This window comes from Mustela lutreola, chromosome 2 (assembly GCF_030435805.1).
Source record: "Mustela lutreola isolate mMusLut2 chromosome 2, mMusLut2.pri, whole genome shotgun sequence".
NCBI classification, from domain to species: domain Eukaryota; kingdom Metazoa; phylum Chordata; class Mammalia; order Carnivora; family Mustelidae; genus Mustela; species Mustela lutreola.
The window spans coordinates 106,624,955-106,652,247 of record NC_081291.1 but is presented as its reverse complement, the minus strand read 5'-3'; the positions used below and the strand labels follow the sequence as shown (position 1 = coordinate 106,652,247).

General features: G+C 37.7%; 1 protein-coding gene across 2 annotated transcripts in view; it reads left to right on the top strand.

Moving 5' to 3' along the window:
- The window catches only part of UBXN7 (UBX domain protein 7), a 60,657-nt gene that overhangs the window by 10,210 nt on the left and 23,154 nt on the right, over positions 1–27,293 (top strand). Inside the window, exons 2-6 of one of the 2 annotated variants that reach the window (XM_059163014.1) lie at positions 294–360; positions 7,925–8,072; positions 10,827–10,894; positions 20,006–20,071; positions 22,727–22,839. In XM_059163014.1, coding sequence (XP_059018997.1) covers positions 7,951–8,072; positions 10,827–10,894; positions 20,006–20,071; positions 22,727–22,839 — 369 coding nt within the window. In that variant the 5' untranslated portion in view covers positions 294–360; positions 7,925–7,950. The remainder of the gene's footprint in view (positions 1–293; positions 361–7,924; positions 8,073–10,826; positions 10,895–20,005; positions 20,072–22,726; positions 22,840–27,293) is intronic. The other variant, XM_059163013.1, reaches the window with a different exon arrangement.

Sequence of the window (27,293 nt, the reverse complement as noted above, 5' to 3'; positions counted from 1 at the left end):
AGATGAGTGAAGGAAAGAAAACTGAGATGTCTTACTCTGCCTGCCTATTTTCTAGGTTCTTTAATGTGAGTTTTCTTAATCTGCACAAGTACTTCATGAAGTTGGTAATATTCTCATTTTGTAACTGAAGAAGCTGAGAGCTAGAGAAATCAGTAATAAGATCAAAGTCACACAACTTGACTAGGAGTCAAACTCAGGTTTATTTGTGTAGTATCCGTGCTTTTAATATCTATACTATACTCCCTAGCTTGGGAACTGAAGGGAACGTGAAGAATGTTTTTTCTTCCTTACAGTGTATAGGACTGGCCAGAGGAAAAATTTGATATCTTCATTCCAGCTGTTTGGTGTCTCTATCCTCAGGTACCCAGTCTCTTTTTCATGCCCTAAGGTACCTCCCACCCCAGTGCAGCACTTCTTTTAGGCCTTCCTTAGCTCTCCTCCAAAAGGCACCTGGGTACTAAAGCTACTCATATCTCTTTCTTCCTGACCGAACTCCCTTAATCTCTTATTTTTTTTCCTCAATTTACGGGGTTTTAGGGAGTAGCTCAACATCTAATGAGGAAATTAATAAAAGGTGGAGCACCTATGTGGCTCGGTTAGGCATCTTGACTCCTGATTTTGGCTCAGGTTGTGATTCAGGATTGTGAGATCAAGCCCTGCCTCTGGCTCTGCACTCAGTGCGTTGTTTGCTTAAGATTTCTCTCCCCCTCTCCCTTTGCCCTGCACCTCTAAAAAAATTAAAAAATAAAAATAAAAATAAGCATGTTTGTTAACCTAAATAAATCTCTTCAGTGGTTGCATTTTAGGCAACATAATAAAGTGAAAAAAAAATGTAGGCAGTTAGAAAAGGACTTTTAAGCAGACCATATTGTTGACCTATGAACTTGGCTGAGGATTGGCTTTACAAGTTCCTGATTTTCATACCTTTTTAAATTTTACTTTAGAGCCCACAAATTCTCTGAAGGGTTCCCAGTCAGTTGGAGTTCTGATAGTTGGAAGTTGGTAGAGAAGATGACAACCCCTATTTGTATGCAGTGGTCATTTTTAAGTTTAATTTCTTTGTGAACACATTTCAGAAGGAGTGAAAACAGCCAGCATTGGTTGCCATTATGGCAGAGGGAGTTTCACTCTCCTACCAACATATTCTTTGTGCTTTTTATGGTGCTTTTGTGCAGTGTTGAGCACCTGGAAAGATAGCCAAAAATGATACGAATTCAGTGATGTTATTCTCTGAAAAGATTAGTAGATGCCTTGTGAAGCTGGTTTTAGGGTTCATTATGAGGCAAATGTAACAGTTCATGCATCTCTCTGCTAGAACAAGCAGCCAGAGTGGTCTACCTACAGGAACATTTTAACTTTCAGAATTGCTGTGTTGATAAGTACATTAAAGTGGAATACAATAGATATTGGACTTTCAGACTAGTCTTTAAGAAATACAGTGTAAAGGTATTAGGAAGGCACTAAAACAAAGCCTCAGGTTTTATGACAGATAATATGGAAGCACGCAAGTCCCAAAATTGTTCATCAAATTTGTGCTGGTGTTGGCCTAAGATTACCTAAAGTTGGCTATTCGGATATTTGAACTCCTTCCCCTCAAAAAGTTGCGTTTGTCTGTGTTTTGAAATTTCTTTCTTTTCTTTTTTTTTTTTTTTTTAAAGATTTTATTTATTTATTTGACACAGAGAGATATAACAGGCAGGGGGAGCAGCTGACAGAGGGAGAGGTAGAGGGAAAAAGAGGCTCCCTGCTGAGCAGAGACCCTGATGCAGGACTAAATCCCAGGACCCTGGGACCTGAGCTGAAGGCAGATGCTTAACTGACTGAGCCACCCAGGCACCCTTGGAATTTTTTTTTTAAACATTTATGTATTAAAGAGAGAGAGTGGGTGTGTAGGGGGAGGGGCAGAGGAGAGGGAGAGAGAATCTCAAGCAGGCTCCCCGCTGGGTGTGGAGCCCAACGCAACCTGGGGCTCAGTTTCATGACCCTGAGATCATGACCTAAGCTTGAATGAAGACTATAGCGATGGACATAGAGCAAAAACGATGGGTCAAAGTGGTTTCAGTTACACGGAAACCTTAGGAATTGTTGGTTGACTAATGGGATGTTTGCAGTGGAAGGAGAGAGAAGGGTTGGAAATTTCTTAAATTTGAGTAATATATGAAGCCTTTTTTTTTTTTTTTTAAAGATTTTTATTTACTTATTTGAGAGAGAGAGAGCGCGCACGAGAGGGGAGAAGGTCAGAGGGAGAAGCAGACTTCCCATGGAGCTGGGAGCCGGATGCGAGACTCCATCCCGGGACTCTGGGATCATGACCTGACCTGAAGGCAGTTGCCTAACCAACTGAGCCACCCAGGCACCCTATATGAAGCCTTTTTAAAAGGAAAAAGCCTCCCTGGGCCTGTGTAACTAAAATGACCATATGTATACCTAGATGTATGGCAAATGCTATGTGAAAGGCAACTCTGTCCAATTCCCAGAAAGATTTCTCACTAACATAAATATGCAAATTTCTAGGGACTTAGGTCAAATGATCAGATGCTTTTTTTGTAATTTTTTTTAAATTGACTTAACATTAAATCCTAATATTATGTATTCATGGTTTATCCACTTGTGTTTCAAGACAAAATTTTTTTTCAAAAAAAATAATCTTGGGGCGCCTGGGTGGCTCAGTGGGTTAAGCTGCTGCCTTCGGCTCAGGTCATGATCTCAGGGTCCTGGGATCGAGCCCCACATCGGGCTCTCTGCTCCGCGGGGAGCCTGCTTCCCTCTCTCCCTCTCTCTCTCTCTGCCTACTTGTGGTCTCTGTGTGTCAAATAAATAAATAAAATCTTTAAAAAAAATTTTTTTTTAAAGATTTTATTTATTTATTTGACACACAGAGACCACAAGTAGGCAGAGAAGCAGGCAGAGAGAGAGAGGAGGAAGCAGCCTCCCTGCTGAGCAGATAGCCCGATGCGGGGCTCAATCCCAGGATTCTGGGATCATGACCTGAGCTGAAGGAAGAGGCTTTAACGCACTGAGCCACCCAGGCACCCCTCAAAAAAATTTTTTTTAAGTAAACTCTGCCCACAACGTAGGGCTTGAACTCATGACCTGAGGTGAAGAGTCACGTGCTTTACCTACTGAGCCAGCCAAGCACCCCTCATGAAATAATTTTGTTCACTGTTTTCCACTGGCATCTTAGATATATGTCTTTGTCAGCTATCAGACAGCAGTATCTGCTCCATCATCTGACAGGTTTTTTTTTGAGCATGTGATTTTCACTTTACATTATTTGAGATAGAGCACTTTTAAAATTTATATGTGATGCTCTCTCTGGAAATTCAATCTTAAGAACATGGATAGATCTTAAGTACCCATTTGTTGTTTGTCATTTCCACAGCATAACCATATTGCTTTATAAATGAAAGTAAAAGATTAAACATATGCACATCGTATAAAATTCAAAGGATATGAAAGTGTTGTTTTGGCTGAAGCCCAATTTTCCTTTCCATGGTATATCAACTGGTGAACTGAAGTACTAGGAGATAGCTCTAACTCAGTTTATTAGACATTGGTCATACGCAAGCAGATACAGTGCTGCATGCTGGGGATACCAAAACAGAAGCCAATCCCTGTGTTCAAGAAGCTTCTGCTCTTTCCTTGGAGCCAGAAGGTAAACCATTTACTACTTGGTAGTATATTCACTTATATAATAGAAGAGTATCATAGGGATGGGAGTGAGGAGAATGCTTAGCACACAGATTGACAAAGTGACAGGGTGGTTCTCGAGCATGCATGAACTAGATAAAGGAGAGATGAGGAGGATAAGGACATTCTAAGCATGTAATTCAGTATGACTGTACTGAATTGTGTAGGATGGGTAAGAAGAGAGGGAAAACCAGAGAGATGAGCTGAGGCCTGATCATGAAGGACTTCCCAGATCATAAGGATTTTGGAATTTATACTGTATACTGTGGTGTCAGCCATTAAAAAGGCTTTATTTATTTATTTATTTTTTTAAAAAGCTGTTAAAGACTTTTAGGTGGATGTGTGTGTGAGAGAGAGAGATTGAGAATCAGACTTGTATTTTGGAGCATAGCTGCAGCAACAACATCAAAGATAGAATGATGATCAATTAAGAGTCTTTTGTAGTAATCTAAGTAAAAAGTATTGTGGGCTTCATTTAAGGCCTTAGAACTAATAGTATAGGAACGCCCAGGAGGCTCAGTCCTTAGGCATCTGTCTTTGCCTCAGGTCATGATCCCTGGGTTCTGAGATCAAGCCCTACATCGGGCTCCCTGCTCTGTGGGAAGCCTGCTTCTCCCTATCCCACTCCCCCTACTTGTGTTCCTTCTCTCGCTCTGATTGTCAAATAAATAAAATCTTTAAAAAAACAACAATAAAAAAAAACCCTAATAGCAGAGGGACGCCTGGGTGGCTTAGTTGGTTAAGTGTCTGCCTTTGGCTTAGGTCATGACCCCAGCATCCTGGGATGGAGCCTTGCATTGGGCTCCTTGCTCAGCTGGGAGCCTATTACTACCCCTGCTTGTGCACATGCATGCTCTCTCTCCTCTGACAAATAAAAAAATAAAACCTGAAAAAAAAAAAAAAAGAGGGGAATCAGCACTTCCATTTCTGACAGTGGGGGTAAACAAGAGAGATCATGAATAACCCTCTTGCTGAGAAAAATCCTAAGTGAAATGTGTATTTAGAAATTTTTTTTCAAAATATATCATTGGGCTGGTGAGAAAGTAAGGAATACTCTGAGGCTAAAAATGAAATGAAATTGGGAATGCAGATGTTAGCTAGATTTAAAGGAAGTCTTTACCCTGGTGGAATCTAACCAAATTAAATGGCTTTAAGCTTCTGCTTTGATAGCCTCATAGGGCCCAGGAAACAGGAAACAATGCCTGTGGTCTTCCTAGGGAAAAGAGTCTGATAGGAGACCCTTCCTTCCCTTTCATGAAACAGACTTTGTTACAACCTTGGCAGTTGGAGAGTGGCAGGAGATAGTCACTGAGAATTTATAACAAGGGTCTTTATAGCATCACATTTTCTATGAGGTCTTATATTACTTAAGTCAAGAATGTATTAAAAATGTATTTAAAATCTTTGTTAGGGCTCCTGGGTGGCTCACTTGGTTAAACATCTGCCTTTCAGCTCAGGTCATGATCTCTGGGTCCTGGGATTGCGCCCTGCATCAGGCTTCCTGCTTAGCAGGGAGTCTGCTTCTCTCTCTCCTTCTGTCTCTCCCCACTGCTTGTTCTCTCTCTTTTAAATAAATAAATGAAATCTTAAAGAAATATAAAATGGTCTTTGTTTGGTAGTGCCCACAGGTGCCTTGCAGAATTTATCGATCAAATCCTCGCTTCAAAAATTGACAGAATTAGGGGCGCCTGGGTGGCTCAGTGGGTTAAGCCACTGCCTTCGGCTCAGGTCATGATCCTGGGGTCCTGGGATCAAGTCCCGCATGGGGCTCTCTGCTCAGCAGGGGGCCTGCTTCCCTTCATCTCTCTCTGCCTGCCTCTCTGCCTGCTTGTGATCTCTCTCTCTGTCAAATAAATAAATAAAATCTTTAAAAAAAAAAAAATTGACAGAATTAAAAATCCAAGGCACATAAGATCACAGGAAAAAAAAATCACGAAATGCACACAAACCATGGCACATGAACAAGAGCCAACAGAAACAAGAGAGGATGACCGCCCACAGACAGCAGACAGTTTGTTTTGTCTTAGTAATTCCAATAAATTTGATCAATATGTTTGAAGAAATGAAAAGTATATGAGTATAAAGGAAGGGTCTCTGAAACATAGCTAGGCATATTAGGAAAAAAACAAGAACAGAACTTCTGGTTATAAAAAATAAACTGAAATTAAAAACCCAGTGAAGAAATTAAAAAACAGCAACAACTACAAAAAGAACAGACTGGCGCAGGATAGAGTGAAGGGTTCTAACATTTATCTAATTGGAGTTCCAGAAAAAATGAGTGTGAATGGAGGAGTATGGTAATTGTTAAATAGAAATAGCTGAGAATTTTTTGGAATTGATAAAAGATAGCAATTCTTACATGATGGAAGTGCCGTGAAACCCAAGGAGATGGTTAAATCAGCCACGACAAATTAGCATGAAACTGCAGAAGACCAAAGACAGAGAAAATCTTAAAAGCAACTAGAGAGAAACAACAGATTGCTATAAAAATATTTTCTCTGGTACAGCAGCTGATTTCCCAGCAGCAGCAACAGAAGCCAGGGGACACTGGAATGCTGTCTTTACTGTACTGAGAGCAAATAGCTGTCAGCCTGAAAATAGAATGTCCAGTAAAACTGTCTTTCAGGAATGATAACAAAATAAGACATTTTCAGACCACACACACACACACACACACACACACACACACAAACACCTTTTAGAAGGAAATTATAAGGTACATGATTCTGGTAGAAGTAAAGTCATTTCAGATGGAAAACCTGCAATGCCTTTTAATGATCACAAATGTTCCAACAAACAGATTCTACTGCTTAGATTCCAGTACTGTTGGACATTTATGTTTCCAGTTTTTCAGTATTAACTGAAACTATACTGGACATGTATATGGACATATATTTATGCTTGTATTTGATATGGAATAGATAAAAGAATAAGTCTTTTGGAGTGCTTGGGTTGGTTAGGTATCTGACTCTTGGTTTTAGCTCAAGTCATGATCTCATGGGTCAGGGTACCAAGCCCTCCTGGGATTCTGCATTCAGCATGGAGTTCTGTTTGAAGATTCTCTCCCTCTGCCCCTTACCCTACTCCCACACTTGCGCATATGCACTTGCTCAAAAAAATCTTAAAAAAAAAAAAAAAAAGTCGGGGCACCTGGGTGGCTCAGTGGGTTAAAGCCTCTGCTTTCAGCTCAGGTCATGATCTCAGGGTCCTGGGATCGAGCCTTGCATTGGACTCTCTGCTCAGCAGTAAGCCTGTTTCCCCCTCTCCCTCTCTCTGCCTGCCTCTCCGCCGGCTTGTGATCTGTGTCTGTCAAATAAATAAATAAAATCTTAAAGAAAAAAAAAAAAAAGGAAGTCTATTTTTGACTAGGAACCCAAATTACTAGGTCAAAAGAAGGAGTGCTTTTTGATAAATGTTATAAAATTGCTATTGTAAAGGGCTTTACCAATTTACATTGCATCTGATGACTGTATTGGCTTTACAAATGAATAAATGTGTATAGGGTCAGTTCTGAATGATGAAGATTGACTTTTTTTTTTTTTTTTTTTTTTAAGAGAAAGCGAGAGTTGGGGTGGGGGAGCAGAGGGAGTTTAATTAAGAGAGATAATCTTAAACAGGCACCACGCCCAGCACTGAGCTGGATGAAGGCCTCATCTCCTGACCCTGAGATGATGACCTGAGCCAAAATCGAGTTAGACACAACTGACTGAGCCACCCAGGTGGCCCTGAAGGTTGACATTTCTTCCAGATTTTGACTTGGTTATAGTTTTGATAGTATGTCCCGTCTCACTTCTCTCCCTTTGTTTTTAAAAAAATGCTTTCTTTTTAATGGAAACAAATGCTAACTGAAATGCATTCTTTTAAAAAAAATATTTCTAACTTTCTAGAATGTAATCTTTCATTTTTCCTTATCATTTTTTCAATTTTTAACAAATATATAGCTGGTTCATTTAAAGACATGCTTTATTTAGTTTGGTTTTATTATGAAGGAGGACCACTGTTTTAATGCTGATAGTTTCTTTTCTAGCTTTGTGTATTTACTAATCAGCTAACATTGTAAAAAGTAAACAAACAGGTTTTTAAAAAGAAGTCATTCATCCTAAAAGGGAAAAGGTACTGTTAATTTGCTTGGGAATTCTGTATTTTAATGTGAACCTTTAGTAAGAAGTTGTCTTTTCTTTTCTTTTCTTTTTTTTTTTTTTTTTACTTTTTCCCTGTCTTTTTGCTGTTTCAGGTGCAAGCGAAAGTGTAGGGAAACATATGCTTGAAGCCTGCAACAATAATCTGGAGATGGCAGTCACTATGTTTTTGGATGGTGGAGGAATTGCTGAAGAGCCCAGTACCAGTTCAGCAAGTGTCTCCACAGTGAGACCACACACAGAGTATGAATTTATTATTCATTATTAGGAGCTACTCCTTGCCTAAATTGAGCAGTTGCATTTTTGTCATTTAGGTTAATTCTCTGGTTTTGAAAAACTTGAAAGCATCTGAAGAAGTGTCACGTGTACATTTTTATGCTTACATACCTTCAGTTCTCTAGAGCACTGTCATGTCCTATTTAATCTTCAAAAGAACCTTGCAGGATGACATTATTATCTACATTTTACAGATGAGGAAGCAAAAGCATAGCCATTTTCCCAGGCTACACAGTAAGTTCGTAGCAGATATGGCAATAAAGCCAATTAAAGCTCAGATTTCCCAATTCTAAATTTTCTTATATTGTCTCAGGAGAGTTTTGAGTTGCCACAAAAATTATTTGAAAAATAATTCTGGTCCTTTATACCTTAATGATAGTTACATGTGGTTAATCATTGGAAGCACTTTAACATATGGAACCATACTCTGTAGGGAACGAGGTAAATGGTGAACAAATTTGGGGTTTTTTGCCCTTTACATTTGATAACCAATGAGAATTTGAAATGAACACCTTATGGGTAAACTTCTAAGTCTTTGGAAAATACTAGAGATGAATGCTACCTAAGGAAAACCATTGACTTTTGAAGCAAAATCAAACAGATCCTTAAATAAGACTTTAAAGCTTACAGCCCTTTATAATTCTGAGTGTTTACAACATGAGATACTAAACAAAAGAAACTCCCTGTTTAAGGGAATAGACTAAATAGACATAGTATATAAATATAATACTATAATATATAAAAATATATATATATAATATATATAAATATATAATATTATTTTTAAGGTAGAGATAGATTTAAAAAGCCAAATGACATTCAAGACATAGTTGCCTCTTTCGTTGATCTAGTTCCAGATTCTAGAGTACTAATTGTTTGCACATGAAGAGTGAACTTTAGAGATCATTATTAATACTTCATAAAGTTTTTTCCTATCAGTGTTGGCTACTATTTCAGATTTTGGTGTTCCATTCCCCCCAATATAGCTCCAATTTTTCATGGAAATCAATCTGAAATGATTTAGCTTACAGAAAAAACAGGTATTCATGGCTGATTTGGGGGGAATATAACTGTTCTCACTGTATAAAACATGTTTTTTTAATTGTGTTTAAAGATAGTTTTGATATGGGGTGCCTGGCTGGCTCAGTCAGTAGAGCATGCAACTCTTGATGTCAGGGTTGTGAATTTAAGCCCCACGTTGGATGTGGAGCCTACTTTAAAAAAATAATAATAATTTTGATAGGTGAATGTCTTTTCCTACTGAATTACATTGTAATTTGACTTAGATTACTTGTATTGCTAATTGATTAACATTTGATAATGGCTCCTAATTCCTAACCTTAATTTTCACTCTTTATGGTTCTTTTTTCTGATTCATTCTTTCATTTTGTTGGGTAGCTAGCAATCTTGGAACGGATACCCTCAAACATACAGTAATCAATTTTTTCTGTATAGGGACTACTACTTAATCCATACGCTAATTGATGTATTTCATCAGATTAAGGTTTGTTTTTTGAGTAATTAAATTGTTACAGATATAGGTAATTACATATATTTTATGAAATCAGGTATAGCATGGAAAGATTTATTTAGGTAAAAGATATCTTTTAAATTCTTAGTTTTCTTAAGAAAATGGACTAATTCTCTTTGATGAAAGAGGATTAATAGAGTTTCCTCTTATAGTTCCATTGTTTCTTCTTTCAGATTATTGAAATTTTGTGTGTGAGCAGTGACTGATAGACTTAATTTTAAACTACCTTTTAATCCTTCATCTTTGCCTAATTGTAGATTTTTTAGTCGATCTAGTTGTTCCTTGATTATAGGATTTTTTTGACAAATGAATATTCATACTTTATTTCATAAAGTATGTTTTGGAGTTCCACCTATCATATCAAAAATAGGGCCTTAAGCTCAGTTATTATTATTAGAAACACCTGAATGGAAAACATTAGGTCTGACTTAAATCAACGTTGTGAGCAGGACAGCAATAAATTTGAAACATACTCTTCCTTGCTGTGAACATTAATCAGCAGAGATTAATACTTAAAACTATAAAATAAACATACACCATTTTTACAATATTTCTAAATGAGTATTTTCTGCTGGAGGAAATGGGTTATTAATAGATCCTCTGGCGGTAGGCTTTGAAGAGTTTATAGACTTTTAAAAGATGAGTAATTACTTTTTCTGTTCTGTATATATTGGAGTTTATTTAATAAATAATCCAAGGGATTACCTGTTAACTGACTCTAAAACTAGCATAAAATTTACTGCTTGTTTAATATAAACTTATTTTAGTATATGTGATTTAATGATCTATTGCTTGATGTAGTAGCAATATAGTACTACTTTTATTACGTCTGTATTTTTTCATTTTTTTTGTCTGATTTTTTTTTGTTTTTAAGCTCCCCCCCTTTCTTTTCCTGTAAAGAATCTAGGGTAGGGAACTTAAGAGGAAAGGGGAGATAATTTTTCTTTTTCTGTTTGTTCTCTTTATAAATCATTTGAGCCATCTATGCCAGATACTTTCACTCGACTTGACCTCTGTCAACTAGTTAATATTTAGTTGACCATCTAACTGTTATTTAACACCGTGGTTCCTAAGAGTCACTAAATTTGGTGTTCATATAACTTGTTAATTTGGATGCGTTCACAGTAGTTATGGAGAGAACATGTAGCAAAAAAGTTTTCCTTTTGATATTTTCCTACTTCTTTTAATAGAGAAGAAGTTCGTGCCCCAATTCCTCAAAAACAGGAAATATTGGTGGAACCAGAACCTTTGTTTGGTGGTAAGTTCATCTTTTTTCCTTAGTTTTCTTGGACTCTGTTGTTATCTTTAGGGTTTTAATGAAGTTATCCTAAGATGTGAAGGCTTGCTCAGAGATTAACTTTAAGTGTAGAGTCAGTTCTTATCTTTTAATTCTGTATCCCTTCAGGAAAATTGCACAGTTGCTTCTTTCCAAGGAGAGAAACAGACTAAAATATTTGTTGTAGAAGACCAAAAGAAGGAACATTAGCAAAGAGAAATAACTGCTTTATAATGGAAACAAACCTATCATTAGATAAAAGACTCTTATTTTGAGGGGCACTTACTTGACTGCCACATCCTTACTGTCTTGATATGCCTTGTCTTTTCTCTTTCTAAATTTCCAGAAGCGCCATTTCTGTTTTGAACAAAGGAGAAAGTAATACCTAATCCATGCAAAAAGTTGTGGTATCAGCCTGGGTGCATAGAGAGACAGTAAAAAATGTAACATTTAATTACATTAAAAGAAAATTTATAGTTTTAGTTTAATAAGCATTTATTTACCTTTTGTAATTGGTATGTTAAAAAAATAGAAAATAAAGTTATAATCTGGGTGGGCAAGGCCACAGAAATGTATATTGTACATACCGAGACCAGTAATGCAGCGAAATAAAAAGTTCTGTAGGTAAACTTGAATAAAGGAGAAGAAATAAATCATAAAAAAGGGATGAAGAAAATAATATAAATGCTGTTTTAATTTGAAAAGACACTGTAATTTAGAGGTTTTTTTTTTTTTTTTTTTTTTTTAAGATCAGCCTGTGACTTGGCAGTTTGGAGTTTAGTGAGAAATAACAGAATATGTTGTCTAGATTCAGAAATAAAGATGGGAGGAAGAAAACTGTAAGAACTGAATATTGAAGTATAATATGGGCTTTCTGGACTTTGATTTAGCCAGTCATTGTGCTGTTTTTATACCAGAAGTAATGAAGCATTGGTCATCTTTTTTTTTTTTTTCGTACAAATGTTATGAATGGATTTTAGAATTGAGGGGTGATGCCCTTGGAAGCTTTATCTTTTCTTTATTGCAAGGAATAAGGCAAGATTTCTGAGTGGGGTAGATTATGGGAAATAAATTCTCTGCTATTTAACTGTTGTAAAGAGGCAAAAGAGTTCTCATTTGAAACCCCTTTCCTCCTTTTACCTCTGGTGTAATAAACATTGAAGAGGGGGATGGGAATGAATGTAGAGTTAGGAAGTCAGTCCTGACTTCTATTATTAGATCTTACTATAACCTGATAAAGGTCTTTGGAGAACTATTTTCTTCTTAGGACAGAATTGATTTAAAGTGTGATTCTAAAAGTGTGGTCTGGGAGTCTAAGCTGAAAACTATTTTTATAACCTTTTTTACATCTTTGGCAATTGGACTGATGGTTCAGAGGCAATGATGGACAGACTGTTGCATCTTAATTGAGTAAGGGTAGTGGCACCAAACTGTAAATTCTTCACTGCCATACACTCACAATTTAAAAAAAAAAAAAAACCTATTTTACTTAATGTTCTTGATGAAACAGTAAAAAATTAATTTCATTAAGTCTTGACTCCTGAGTACACATTTTTAAACTATTCTGTTTTACAAAATAGGATATGTACATAAAGCACTTCTGCATACTGACATAGTGTGGTTACTTTAAGGAAAAAGACTTATACCGTTGTTTGAGTTGTGAGCTAAACTAGCTGCTTTTTTTGTGGAACATTATTTTTACTTGAAAGATTCCTGACAAACTATGGTTTAGACTTCAGGCATTTGGCAGACATTTTCTGAAAAAAAAAAAAAAATCTGTTGCTGCTTTAAGACAAACAACTAATGTTGTTTGTTACCAGTTATTTTAAAAAGAGCTTTCAGGGAAGAATTAGGATTTTAGAGTTTATATCCACAATTAGGAACTTTGATAGCTTCCCATTACTTAAAGGCTTTCTGATGAGATTAGTGGTAGCAATAACAGATGTTAATTTTTTTGTTATTATTGTATAATGAAGTTGGTGTTTGGAATGTTTGCATAACTCAGTGAACAAATATTTTCTCTTTCTTTCTTTCTTTTTTTGGTGGGGGGTAGGGGAAGGACAGAGAGAGAGAGAGAATCTTAAGCAGGCTCCATGCCCAGAGCAGAGCCTAATGCGGGCTGATCTCACAGCCCTGAGGTTGTGACCTGAGCCGAAAGAAATCAAGAGTTGGATGCTTAACTAACAGATCTATCCAGGGGCCCCTGAACTCATATTTTCAAATGACCAGTGTGCCAGATACAAAATTGTGCATAGCTAAAAGAACAGACAATAAGATAAATTGAAGAGAGAGATTAGTTATCTATTGCTGTGTAACAGATTTTTCTAAAATTTAGCTTCCTGAAATAACAAACATTTGTTATCTCACAGTTTCTGTGGTTCAGGAATCCAGGTGCGGCTTAACTGGGTATCTTTGGTTAGGGTCTCTCACAGGGGTATAATCAAGGTGTCAGCTGGAGCTATAATTATCTCAAAGCTTGAGTAGAGGAGGATCTCCTAAGCTTACTGTGGCTGTTTGTTGGCTGGAGACATCAGTTCCTTACCATAGAGCAAATGAGAGAGCAAGAGAAGACAGTGCATTTTAGAAGCCACCATCTTTCTTAGAAGTGACAACACATCACTTCTGCCATATTCCATTTGATCCTGCCCATATTCAAGATACTCACACACAGGTTATGAATATTAGGAAATTGGGATAATTGGAGGCCATCCTAGAGACTACCTACTGCATAGACCAGTGGGTTTTAGTGGAGCAAATAATGAAAAGTTCATTGATAAGATTTTAGATTCCATGCTACAGTTAACCTTTAAGAAACTACTACTGGTTGAGTTGTGGTGCAGTATCAAAGGAGAATATTCACAATGATCTCAAAATACTACTAAAATACTTCTCCCCTTTACAACTATGTATCTGTGTCAGGTTGACTTTTAATTTCCTTCATTGACTTGAGCTATAGGAATAACAACAGATTGAGTGCAGGAGCGGATCTGAAAATCCAGCTGTCTTCTCTTAAACCAGTTATTAACAGAGTGTTATGAAAATGTGATGCAGTGCCACTCTTCTGACTAAATTTTTATTCTCCACCTATCCCACTTGCCTGTTCTATGGATCTCCTTTTGAATCTTTTATTTTTATTTTTATTTTATTTTATTATTATTATTTTTTTATTTATTTGAGAGAGAGAGACAGTGAGAGAGAGCATGAGCGAGGAGAAGGTCAGAGGGAGAAGCTGACTCCCTATAGAGCTGGGAGCCCGATGCGGGACTTGATCCCGGGATTCCGGAATCATGACCTGAGCCGAAGGCAGCCGTCCAACCATCTGAGCCACCCAGGCGTCCCTCCTTTTGAATCTTTATTAGCATTTTGTAGCTTAGTCTCATTGACCTCAGCGACCAGCATTCCTGTTACATGGGCAATAGAGTGAGAATACAAAGGACTAATGTTTGCTATATAGAAGATGGCTTGGAAGAGTCAGGAAACACATACTGAACAGGCAGGTGGGAGTATAGGCATTCCTATCTTATTGTGCTTCGCAGATATTGTGCTTTTTACAGATAAATGGTTTGTGGCTACCCTGTGTTGAACAAGTCTGTCTGCGCCATTTTACCAACAGCATTTGCTCACTTCATGTCTCTTTGTTACATATTGGTAATTCTTGAAATATTTCAAATGTTTTCATTATTACTATATTTATTACGGTGATCTGTAATCCATGATCTTTGATTGTACTATTATAATTGTTTTGGGGCACCATAAACCACACCCATATAAGGTGGTGGATTTATTTGATATGAGTGATTCACCAGCCAGCAATTCCCTCTCTCTCTTTGGGACTCTCTGTTCCCTGAAACACAGCAATATTGAAAGTAGGCTGATCAATAACCCTATCGTCCTAAGTATCCTAGTGAAAAGAAGAGTTGCATGTCTCTCACTTTAAATCAAAAGCTAGAAATGATTAAGCTTAGTTACGAAGGCATATTGAAAGCCGAGATAGGCCAAAAGCTAAGCCTTTTGTGCCAGTTAGCTAAGTTGTGAATGCAAAGGAAGAATTTCTGAAAGAAATGAGAGGTGCTACTCTTTGGAACACAAACATGAGAAAGTGAAACAACCTGTTGCTTGCTGATAAGGAGAAAGTTCTGGTGTCAGGATGGAAGATCACACCAGCCACAACATTCCCTTAAGCCAAAGTTTAATCCAGAGCAAGACACTCTTCAATTCTTGGAAGGCTGAGAGAGGTGAGGAAGCTGTAGAAGAAAAATTTGAAGTTAGCAGAGTTTGGTTCATGACGTTTAAGGGAAGATGCCGTCTCCATGACATAGAAGCGCAGAGTGAAGCAGCAAGTGCTGATATTGAAGCTGCAGGAAGTTCTCCAGAAGATCTAGCTCAGATAATCCATGAAGGTGGCTACACTAAGCAACAGATTTTTCAGAGTAGACAAAATAGCCTTCTATTGGAAGAAGATGCTGGCTAGGACTTCCATAGCTAGAGAGGAGAAGTCGATGCTTCATACCTTCCAAGGACAGGCTGGCTCTCTTGTTAGGGGCTAATGCAACTGATGACTTGAAGTTCAAGCTGGCCCTCATTTACCATTCTGAAAATCCTAGAGCCCTTAAGCTTTATGCTAAATCTTCCCTGCCTGAGCCCTGCAAATGGAGCAACAAAACCTGGATGCAATATATCTGTGTACAGCATGTTTTTTTTTTTTTTAGATTTTATTTATTTGTCAGAGCAAGCGAGAGCGAGCACAGGCAGACAGAGTGGAAGGCAGAGTCAGAGGGAGAAGCAGGCTCCCTGCGGAGCAAGGAGCCCGATGTGGGACTCGATCCCAGGACGCTGGGATCATGACCTGAGCTGAAGGCAGCTGCTTAACCAACTGAGCCACCCAGGCGTCCCTGTGTACAGCATGTTTTACTGAGTGTTTTAAACCCTCTGTTGAAACCTACTGCTTAGAAAAAAAGATTCTTTTCAAAATATGACTCTTCAATGACAATACCCCTGGTCATCTGAGAGCTCTGATGGTATTGTCCAATAAGATTAATGTTGTTTTCAGGTTTGCTAACACAACATCCAATTCTGTAGCCCGTAGATTAAGGAGAAATTTTTATTTTCAAGTCTTATTATTAAAGAAATACATCTTATAAAGCAGTAACTGCCATATATAGTGATTCTTTTGACGGATCTGGGCAGTGTAAATTGAAAACCTCATAGAAAGGATTCACCATTCTAGATGCCATTAAGAACAATTCACGATTCATGGGAAGAGGTCAAAATAACATCATTAGCAGGAGTTTGGAAGAAGTTGATTCCAGCCCTCATGTATGACTTTGAGGGTTCAAGACTTCATTGGAGAAGTGAGTACAAATATGGGTAGAAATAACAAGAGAACTAGAACTAGATGTAGAGCCTGAAGATGTCACTGAGTTGCTGTAATCTCTAGATAAAATGTTAGTGAAGGAGTTGCATCCTGTGGATGAGCAAAGAAAATAGTTTCTTGAGATGGAATCTACTGATGAAGGTGCTGTGAAGATTGTTGAAATGACAACAAAGGATTTACAATATTACATGAACTTAGTTGATAAAGCACCAACAAGGTTTGAGAGGATTGACTCCAATTAAAAAAAATATATGTATATATATATATTTATTTATTTATTAAATAATCTCTGCACCCAGTGTGAGGCTCACGACCCCAAGATCAAGAGTCACATGCTTCACCGACTGAGCAAGCCCAGGTGCTGCTTGGTTCTCCAATTTTGAAAGTAAGTGGGTAAAATGCTATCAAATGACATTGTATACTACAGAGAAATCATTTGTGAAAAGAAGAGTCCATTAATGCAGCAAACCTCATTATCTTAGGAAGTTGCCACAGCCACGCAGCATCAGCAACTAACACCATGATCAGTCTAGCAGCCATCAACATAGAGGCAAGGCCCTGCACCAGCAAAAAGATTGCAACTTGCTGAAAGCTCCAGTGATGGTTAGCATTTTTTAGCAATATTGCACATATAATGGACTACAGTATACCATTGTTCCTGGAACAACTCAGGGGTTAAGGGAGCTGAACCCCAGATAGTTGAAATCTTCATATAACTTTTGACTCCCCCCCCCCCCCCACCTCACCTCCTTTGCCCACTCCAAAACTTAACTAATAGTCTGCAGTTGACTGGAAGTCTTAACCAATAATGTAGTTGATGAACACATATTTTCTATATTATATGTACTATATACTGTATTAACAATAAAGTAAGTTGGAAAAAAGTTATTAAAACATCGTAAGGAAAACACATTTATAGTACCATACTGTATTTATCGAAAATACCCACATATCAGTAGACCTGTGCAGTTCAAATCTATATTATTCGGTGGTCAACTTTAGTGTAAATGTAACTTTCATATGCACTGGGAAACTCATTTGACTCATCTTAATGCGATATTTGCTTTGTTGGGGTAGTCTGGAACCAAACCTACATTATCTCTGAGGTATGCCTATAATAATGGTTTTAGGACTAGAGGCGTTGTATATGGCCTGCGGATAGGTTCTTGGATAGACTTAGCATAAACTAGGAGGAAACAAATGGGAGGAGGTTATGAGCCCAAGAAATAAAAGGGGTTGTGTCCAAGGGTCGCAAAAGAGGAAGTAGGAAACTCCCCCGGGAGATTAGGTGACTGATATAGAAGGGCTAAAGTGGGAAAAAGGTGGGTAGTTGTGAAATATTGAGTGGCCTGACTTTGGCAGTTTCAAAATAGAAGAAAATTATCTTGTATGTACTACCTCTGCAATAATCATATGCTCTGTTTAGGCAGCCATTCTATACCCTTATCCTCAGATATCCTTACTTTCCTAATTGTTACGGTTAGAAAGTATTTGCTAAAGAGTTTTAAGAAAGTATTCTTTGAGAGGCCATGTTATTCCTGCTAGAAACATATACATTTGAAGTAGGAACTCTTGATTAAAATTTAGAAGATTGGAAAGAATAACATTCCTTGCTGCTGCTTTATAAAGGAAAGCAGTGAAAGAAGGAGGAGAAAGTAATGTAATATTTAAATTTAAAAATTTTCAGTTTAATAATTTCAACATAAAATTCAATACAGAACTAAAACATGGAAGTTTCTTTTTCCTTTTTTTTTAGATTTTATTTTTTAAAAATTCATTTATTCATTTATTTGACACAGAGAGAGAGAGAAATCACAAGTAGGCAGAGAGGCAGGCAGAGAGGGAGAAGCAGGCTCCCCATGAGCAGAGAGCCCAACATGGGGCTTGATCCCAGGACCCTCAGACCTGAGCCAAAGGCAGAAGCTTAACCCACTGAGCCACCCAGGCATGCCAGATTTTATTTATTTATTTGACAGAGAAAGAGAGACAACAAGAGAGGGAACAGAAGCAGGGGGAGCAAGAGAGGGAGAAGCAGGGGGAGTGGGAAAGGGAGAAGCAGGCTCAATGCAGGCCTTAGTCCCAGGACCCTGGAATCACGACCTCAGCCTAAGGCAGACGCTCACTGCCTAAGTTACCCAGACACCCCTTTCCTTTTTTAAATCAGATCTCTTTTCCTTGAGACAATTTTGTGGTTCTTTAATATAAATTCACGAATGTGTGGGGCCCTGGGATCAAGCCCTGCTTTGGCCTCCTTGCTTAGTGGGGAGCCTGCTTCTGTCTTTCTCTGCCTGACACTCCCCCTGCTTGTGCTCTCCCTCTCTGTCAAATAAATAAATAAAATCTTTAAAAAAATACAAAAGTGTACATAAGTTATATACAGATAGTACTTCAAAAATGACATTTTTTAGGGGCACCTGGGTGGTTCAGTCAGTTAAGCATGATCCCAGGGTTCTAGGTTCTGGGATCAAGCCTCACTCACATCAGGCTCCCTGCTCAGCTGGGAGCCTACTTCTCCCTCTCCCTCTGCCCCTCCCCCTGCTCACGCTTGCGCGCACGCGTGCGCTCTCTCTCTCAAATAAGTAAGTAAAATATTTTTTTTAAATGAGATTTTTAATGTTTAGTACTGCATTTTGTTTTGTTTTTTGACTTAATTCTTGGATATAAAATTATATAATGGCATGCACAGACTTTTGGGAAAGATGCTTTGACATGGGATGGGGGACTTTATCTATTTACTCTTACCACTATTCATCATTTATTAATATGAAGCATTGCTCTGTTTACATGCTGGCCAGGCATGCCATTAGCCTATTTATTTATTTAAAGAGTTGATTAATTTATTTGACAGACAGAGATCACAAGTAGGCAGGCAGGCAGAGAGAGAGAGGGAAGCAGCCTCTCTGCTGTGCAAAGAGCCCCCCCATGGGGCTTGATCCCAGAACTCCAAGACCATGACCTGAGCCAAAGGCAGAGGCTCAACCCACTGAGCCACCCAGGCGCCCGGCCATAAGCCAATTTAATAACTCTTACCCATATTGAAGGAGTTGTTAAATGTCCTTGTTTATTATAATGTATATAAATGATCTGAACATATACATATAGGAAGATAACATTTTAATGATTTTTTTTAGACTTTATAAAATACTTTAGGATTGGGTAATAGATACTATATCAGGTATCAGAAGATCTTGGTTCTGTTTATTTTTCTTTCAACTAGCCCATTGTGTAATTGTGGGAAAAAAATTTTCTTCCAAAATTAAAAATATTTTTGGTGTTTATAATTCTACATGTGTATCCGTTAACTAATAAGTTATTCTTAGATATGGTTTAGAAGAAAGGAACTCACTCAAGTGTTACACCACAGGATAGTCAGAAACCCCTTAGGCTAACTTGAATTAGATGTTTACAGCATGTATTTAGCTTTGTCACCATGGAGAGTCATTCTCAAAATCTTTTTTGTTCTGTCTTTTACACAAGTTTGGTTAAGTCTCTTAACTGGGTCTTAATTTTCTTATTTGTAAAACAGAATGGTAGGGCTAAAGATGATTGAGTTAATTTTACATGAATGACTTGAAAGTTTTAAAATATTTTTTGAAGGAGGACACCTTTATAATCTATGAGTGTTTTCAAACAAATACATATAGATAAGGAAGATTTTATAACTGTTCCAAATTTAGGTATAAATTTTTGTATCATTTCTGGTTTTTTTCCTCCTAAAGCTCCTAAAAGACGACGGCCTGCACGTTCAATATTTGATGGCTTCCGAGATTTTCAAACTGAAACTAGTAGGTATCTTTTACCAGTTTATTATCTCTCTATTTTCTTTCTTCTCCCTGCTTTTTCTCCCACATAGAAAACCACAAGATGGAGAAGCACCCATATACTCTCCTACAGGTCAGGATCATGGTTTGTTCTATATAGTTTTTCCTAAAAAGAAAAAGATGATTAATATCAGGCGTAATTACTTTGAGGAGTCACTTACTTTATTTATTTATTTATTTATAAGATTTTATTCATCCATTTGACAGAGAGAGATCACAAGTAGGCAGAGAGGCAGGCGGAGAGAGAGGGGGAAACACTCCCCACCGAGCAGAGAGCCCGATTCGGGGCTCGATCCCGGGAACCTGGGCCGAAGGCAGAGGCCCTAACATACTGAGCCACCCAGGCACCCCCGTCACCTTATTTTAAAAGGAAATTATGAATTCAGTCTGTGATTGTTACTAACTTCCCCTTGAGCTAAATTGTTCCAAATGCTAACCTAACTGGTGATAGAAAAATAATAAGAATGATGCAGAAATGTAAGAAATCTGGTAATTGGGGCGCCTGGGTGGCTCAGTGGGTTAAGCCGCTGCCTTCAGCTCAGGTCATGATCTCAGAGTCCTGGGATCGAGTCCCGCATCGGGCTCTCTGCTCAGCAGAGAGCCTGCTTCCCTCTCTCTCTCTCTGCCTGCCTCTCCATCTGCTTGTGATTCCTCTCTGTCAAATAAATAAATAAAATCTTTAAAAAAAAAAAAAAAAGAAAAAGAAAAAAAAAGAAATCTGGTAATTTACGAAGTAAATTAACTTTTGAATGAGCACTTAAATGCTGACTATAATAAAAGAAAAAGATGGTTTCCCTCAAGATCCTGACATCTTACCTCACATGAGTCAGAATGGCTAGTATGAAATAGATAAGAAATAAATATTGGCAAAGATAATAGAGAATGGGGAACTCTTGTGAACTGTTGATGGGATTGCAAATTGGTGCAGCCACTATGTAAAACAATATGGAGGTTCCTGGGCGCCTGGGTGGCTCAGTGGGTTAAAGCCTCTGCCTTCGGCTCAGGTCATGATCCCAAGGTCCTGGGATGGAGTCCCACATCGGGCTCTCTGCTCAGCAGGGAGCCTGCTTCCTCCTCTCTCTGATTGCCTCTCTGCCTACTTGTAATCTCTGTCTGTCAAATAAATAAATAAAAATCTTTTTAAAAATTAAAATTAAAAAATAAATGGAGGTTCCCACCAAAATTAAAGCTAGCAATACCATATGACCTAGTAATTATAATTCTGGGTATTTATCCTAAGAAAACGAATAGGCATCCCTTTGTTTATTGCAACATTTTCTGTAGCCAGGTTATGGAAGCAATGTAAGTGTCCCATCAATAGATGAATGCATAGAGAAGATGTGGTATTTACATGGTGGAATATTACTAAGTCACAGAAAAGAATGAAACCTCACCATTCATAGCAACATTGTGGACCTTGAGGGTATTATGCTAAATGAAATAAGTCAGACAAAGAAAAATACTATATGCTTACACATATATGTGGTATCTAAAGAACAAAACAAACAAGTGAAAAAGAATAAATTGGTTGTTGCCAGAGAGGACTGGGAGGATAAGCAGAATAGATGAAGGGGATTAAGAGGTATAAACTTCCCATTATAAGATAAGTCACAGTGATGAAAACTACAACATTGGGAATATAGTCAGTTAATACTGTACTAACTTGTGTGGTGATAAAGGGTAACTATGTTTAACAGTGGTGAGCATTTTGTAATATATATAATTATCGAATCACTATGTTTTATACCCAAAACTAAAAAAATACTGTATGTCAACTGTACTGCAGAACAATGCATGACTAATTGGTAGAAAAAAGAAAATCCTGAAATCTGTCAGTTAAAGGAATGACCACAATGAAAATGCTTATTATAGGGGATTGAAAAACAGAAGAGGAAAAAGCCACACTACCCAAAGCAGCCATTCTTTAACATTTTGGCTACAGTTGTTTGGAATAGGTTTATAATTTTCTGTGAAGTAAGTTAGAATGACATTCTTGGCCACATACTTTTAGAGGATTCAGTGGTGATTTAGCTGTGGAATCTTAAAAGAAAAGATTTGTTTAGAGAATATGAAAAACCATTGGACCATGCTTGATTTTGTAGTTGATTTATAATGAGCTCATTGCAGACAGATAGGTCTTAAAACTTTGAAGAGAGTTGAAGGGGAACCCAGACTGATTCATGTTATCCAGGGAAGAATGTACCCTTCCAGGAGAAGGTGACAAGAGGTGGTCTTTCTCTCTCACTACCAGAATCTTTAAAGATTGGGAATGTAGCTCAAAACAACAGATAAATTAGGCTCACTTTCAGAACTGGATAAATGGAGATGAAAATTTTCTCCTGTGCTCAAGTTTGCTTGCAATATGAAAAGGAAATATTTTGATAAGTTGACTCTACTGTAAAGCTTTTGTACCTACATTTGAATTTGAACACCAGGAAGTCTTAAGAGTTTCCCCACCTTGCTTTGTATGTGTTTCACAATCAGCATTAGCTGTTTACATTTGCATGAGGTCAGGCATGTTGTTCAGTAGTTCTTGAAGTTGATGCATGTTTTTATATTTTGAGATTCACGCTTTTATTTTCTGACTAACTATATCTTTTCTATCCTCTTGTGTTGCAGTTCGGCAAGAACAGGAATTAAGAAACGGAGGAGCAATTGATAAGAAACTAACTACCCTTGCAGATCTCTTCCGGCCACCCATTGACTTGATGCATAAAGGGAGCTTTGAAACAGTAAGTTTTTGGAAATTGTAAGCCTTAGTTATGAATCCTTTTGCATTTTCAGTGCCATTTTTTTCTTTCTAGGAACAATTTTTCAGAATACAGAGAATTGGCATCTTAATACGTATGACATAAATATGAAATACCTAAAAGATTGCACTGATTTATATTTCTACCAGCAGTACTTGAGATTGTTTCATAAAATCCGTTTATTATGCTTGTGTGGTATCACTTAAGAGTTTTTGCCATTTGGTAGTTTTTTGTTTTGTTTTGTTTTAATCTTTTTTTAGTTTGTGTTTCTTTGATCACTACTGAGAATAGTGTGCCTGTGTTTATTGGCCATTTGTGAATTGTAGGTATTTTTTGCCAATATTTCTATGGGGATCCTATTTTATTTTATTTTTCTAAAGATTTTTATCTATCTGTTTATTTATTTATTTTAAGATTTTATTTATTTATTTGACAGAAAGAGATCACAAGTAGGCAGAGAGGCAGGCAGAGAGAGAGAGGAGGAAGCAGGCTTTCCATGAAGCAGAGAGCCCGACTCGGGACTCAATTCCAGGACACTGAGATCATGACCCGAGTCGAAGGCCTCAGATGCTTTAACCCACTGAGCCACCCAGGTGCCCTAAAGATTTTATCTATTTATTTGACAGACAGAGATCACAAGTAGGTAGAGGGGCCGGCAGAGAGAGGGGGGGAAGCAGGCTCCCTGCTGAGCAGAGAGCCCAGGACCCTGAGATCATGACCTGAGCCAAAGGCAGAGGCTTAACTAACCAAACCACCCAGGCGCCCCAAGGGATCCTATTGTATTTTAAAAGAATATCTGTGTAGTAGCAGAAGATATTCTCCTTCAGTTTTTTGGTTTTAATTTGGCTAAAGCCCAAGAAAAACTTTACAGAACAGGTTTATGTGATTTTCTGCTAAATTATAAGCTTAATGAGGGCAGGGGTAATATGTTTCTTTTTATTTTGGTAATCCTTGAGACCCAATTTCTGGTTTTTGTTGTTGTTGTTGTTTTTAGATTTTATTTATTTATTAAAGTAAGAGGAAGAAAGCAGGAGCTAGGGGGGAGGAGCAGAGGGAGAGGGAAAAGAAGATTCCCTGCTGAGCCAGGGACACCCCCCACACACACCCTCAGCCAAAAGCAGATGCTTAACTGACTGATCCACCCAGGTGCCCCCAGTTTCTGGTATTTTATGTTAAATGAATGAGTTTGCTTAGAATTTTCAATATTCTGTTGCTGTGTTTAGACAGTTGCTTTTGTGTGTTAACTAGCATGTTAATGCTCTTTTGAGTCAGAATAGCATTTCTATAGGTGTAAATCACTTACATTTCAGGTATGACTTTTCTGTTAGCATAAAGCAGGCCAAATAACACTGACAAAAATGATGTTTGTAGCTGCATATTTGGAAGTGAATTACGATTTTTTTTTTTAAGATTTTATTTATTTATTTGACGGAGATCACAAGTAGGCAGAGAGGCAGGCAGAGAGAGAGGAGGAAGCAGGCTCCCCACCAAGCAGAGAGCCTGATGCAGGGCTCGATCCCAGAACCCCGGGATCATGACCTGAGCTGAAGACAGGTTTTAACCCACTGAGCCAGCCAGGCGCCCCAGTCATGATTGTTTTTTAAATGATTTTGTACTTTGACATACTCTTAGAGTAGCCTAAATGAAATACTGAGGATTAAAAATTTAACTAAACCTGTACTTCAGTTTTAATTTTCTGAATTGTAAAACCTGAAAGTGTTTGGCTGCTTGTAACAGAAAATCCAAATGATAATGATTTGTCTAAGCCTGCCTGCCTTCCTTCCAGATTTTATTCACCTATTTGAGGGGAGAGACAGCACAAGCATTGGGGGGGAGGGGGCAGGGACAGGGAGAAGGAGGCCCTTCACTGAGCTTGGAGCACGATCTGGGGCTCAACCCTAGAACCCCAGACCATGACCCAAGTCAAAGGCAGACACTTAACCAACTGAGCTGCCCTGAAGCCCCAAGCATTTCTTTTTGTCATGTAAGTAAGACTAGAGTTGAGAGTCTTTGATGATTCATTAGTCAACTCAAAGATGTTTTCTTCTTGGCCTAGTGCTCTAAATATGGCAGCTGCCTATCCTTTCTTCTGTTCTGGTGTTCAGCCTTAAGAGAGAATAGCAGCAATATAAAAGACAAAAAGGATCTGAGTTTGTTTTGCCATGTTTTCTATTTTTTAGTAGCTTCTGAGTTGCTCTAGGGCTTAATGAAATAACTATGAACTTAGTTTAATTTGATCACTTTGGATTCATAAAAGCAGTTACTTTGTTGCTTGTTCTTTGAAGGGAAATGTTAATCTTTTTTGATATTATCTGACATTTGATTCACTTTGTTAAGTTGTATCACCTTTTTTCTTTGTATTTCATGACCTGTATTATTCACAGCAGTCCATTTATTCGCTGATAATACTAACCTTTGTTTATAAATCTGTAAGTAAACAGTCCCACAAAAGGTAGACATTTAATTATGACTAATGATATATATTAGTTTTATAAAAATTGGGGAGGTAATATGCAAAATTAACTCACTGAAGATTAGGAAGGTGAATGTTAAAAATCAGAGGAACACTGGCTGCTCAGGCAGTGTCCATAGGTTTGGGCACTATCTTAGATGTATTTGAGCCACAGTTTTACAGGTTTAGAAACTGGACTTTCTTAGTGTAATTAGAGGTAACCAAATGAGAGACTGATTAATTCACTTGTTTACTCAGTAACTATTTTTGATATGTATATACAGAGAGAGAGAGTGAGGGGGGAGAGAGAAAGAGAGGAGGAGGAATTTCAGGTTATAGTAGTTGCTGGGAGAAAGAATAAAATAGAGTGAAGGAAAGAGAGAGAGGGCTATTTTTTGTTTAGGGCCATTAAGTTTAAGTGTTTTTACTGGTAAATTGAAAGCAAGGTTGATTTCATTAATTTCATAAAAGTTTATAACTCTGAGGGGACAGAACTATTTTATTTTACTTTTAAAGATTTTTATTTATTTGAAAGAGCACACACACAAGGTGGGGAGAGTCAGAGGGAGAAGCAACTCTCCACCCAGCAGGGAGCCTGATGTAGGGCTCCAACCTGGGACTCAATATCATGACCTGAGCCGAAGGCAGATGCTTAACCAACTGAGACATCCAGGTTCCCCCAGAACTATTTTAGATAGGAAAATGAGGGAAATTTATGAAAGGATGAGATTTGATAGAAACCTGAATGGAGTGAGGGAGTGTGAATTATAGGAAGGTCCAGGGGAAGAGTAGACAAAAGAGTTAAGTGTAAAGGAACTGGTACTAGTTTGGATACAGCCAAGAAAACCAATGTAGCTAGAGGTGAGTGAGCAAAGCACTTCAGATGAATGATCTGACCTGAGCAATGGAATATTTCTTAGGTTTTCTTTTCTTTTTCTTTGGCTTTTCCTTTTTTCCTTTTTTTTTTTTCCTCAAATAGGCTCCATAGCCAGCATGGAGTCCATTGCAGGGCTTGAACACACAAGCCTGTGATCAAGAGTTGGATTATGAACGACTGAGCCACCCAGGCGCCCCTTAGGTTTTCTTATTTTTCTACTTAACCCTTAAGTTCTGTGAACACAGGGACTTTGTTTTATTTACTATTCCATAGTGCCTGTAAGAGTTTCTGGCACATAATTGGCCCTTGTTAAATCTTTGTTAAATTATTGAACAGCATAATCTGGAGTATATTGTACAGAAAGAATCAGAACAATTTCCTTGATATTCCTTATTTTAATAGGAGATGTGTATTTATTTGTTAAAATTGTCATTCAGTTACACATGCACCTAGTCATAATCATTAAGAGTACTTTATTTACTAATCTCAAAAGTACTTGCTATAAATGAGGATAAAAGTAATTAAAATTTCCATAAGAAAGTACTGGCATATTTTAATATTTCCTTTTTAGCTTTGTAGATACATCTTTATTATTGGAACAAATTATTTTTTCTTCTATATCCTTATTTTTCATACTTTCCTGATCTGTCTGGAACTGAGAGAGAGGTTAGTCTTTACTGTTCCCCTTGTCATGATAAATCCCATCACATACCTCTCTGTTTGGTATAGCCACACTTGCCCTTGGGTCTTCCTGTAATGGCTTTTGACTGTTGACTCAGAACAGCCAAATAGATTGCAAGAGGGAAGATTCATCATTGTCACATGGTTCACTCTCACCTCCAGTACTTGACTCATACAATTTGTCTACTTAGTGAGATTGCATTAAGATTTTTACCTTTTGTCCAGACATTGTTGCTATGCATGACATTTGTATTTTCTTCGGCTCCTTCCTTCTTAATAGATCTTAATAGGTTTTTTTGTTTCTGGGTTTTGTTGGGTTTTTTTTAAAGATTTTATTTATTTATTTGTCAGAAAGAGAGGAAGTGAGAAAGCAAGAGAGTGGCAGGCAGAGGGAGAAGCAGGCTCCCCACTGAGCAAGGACCACCT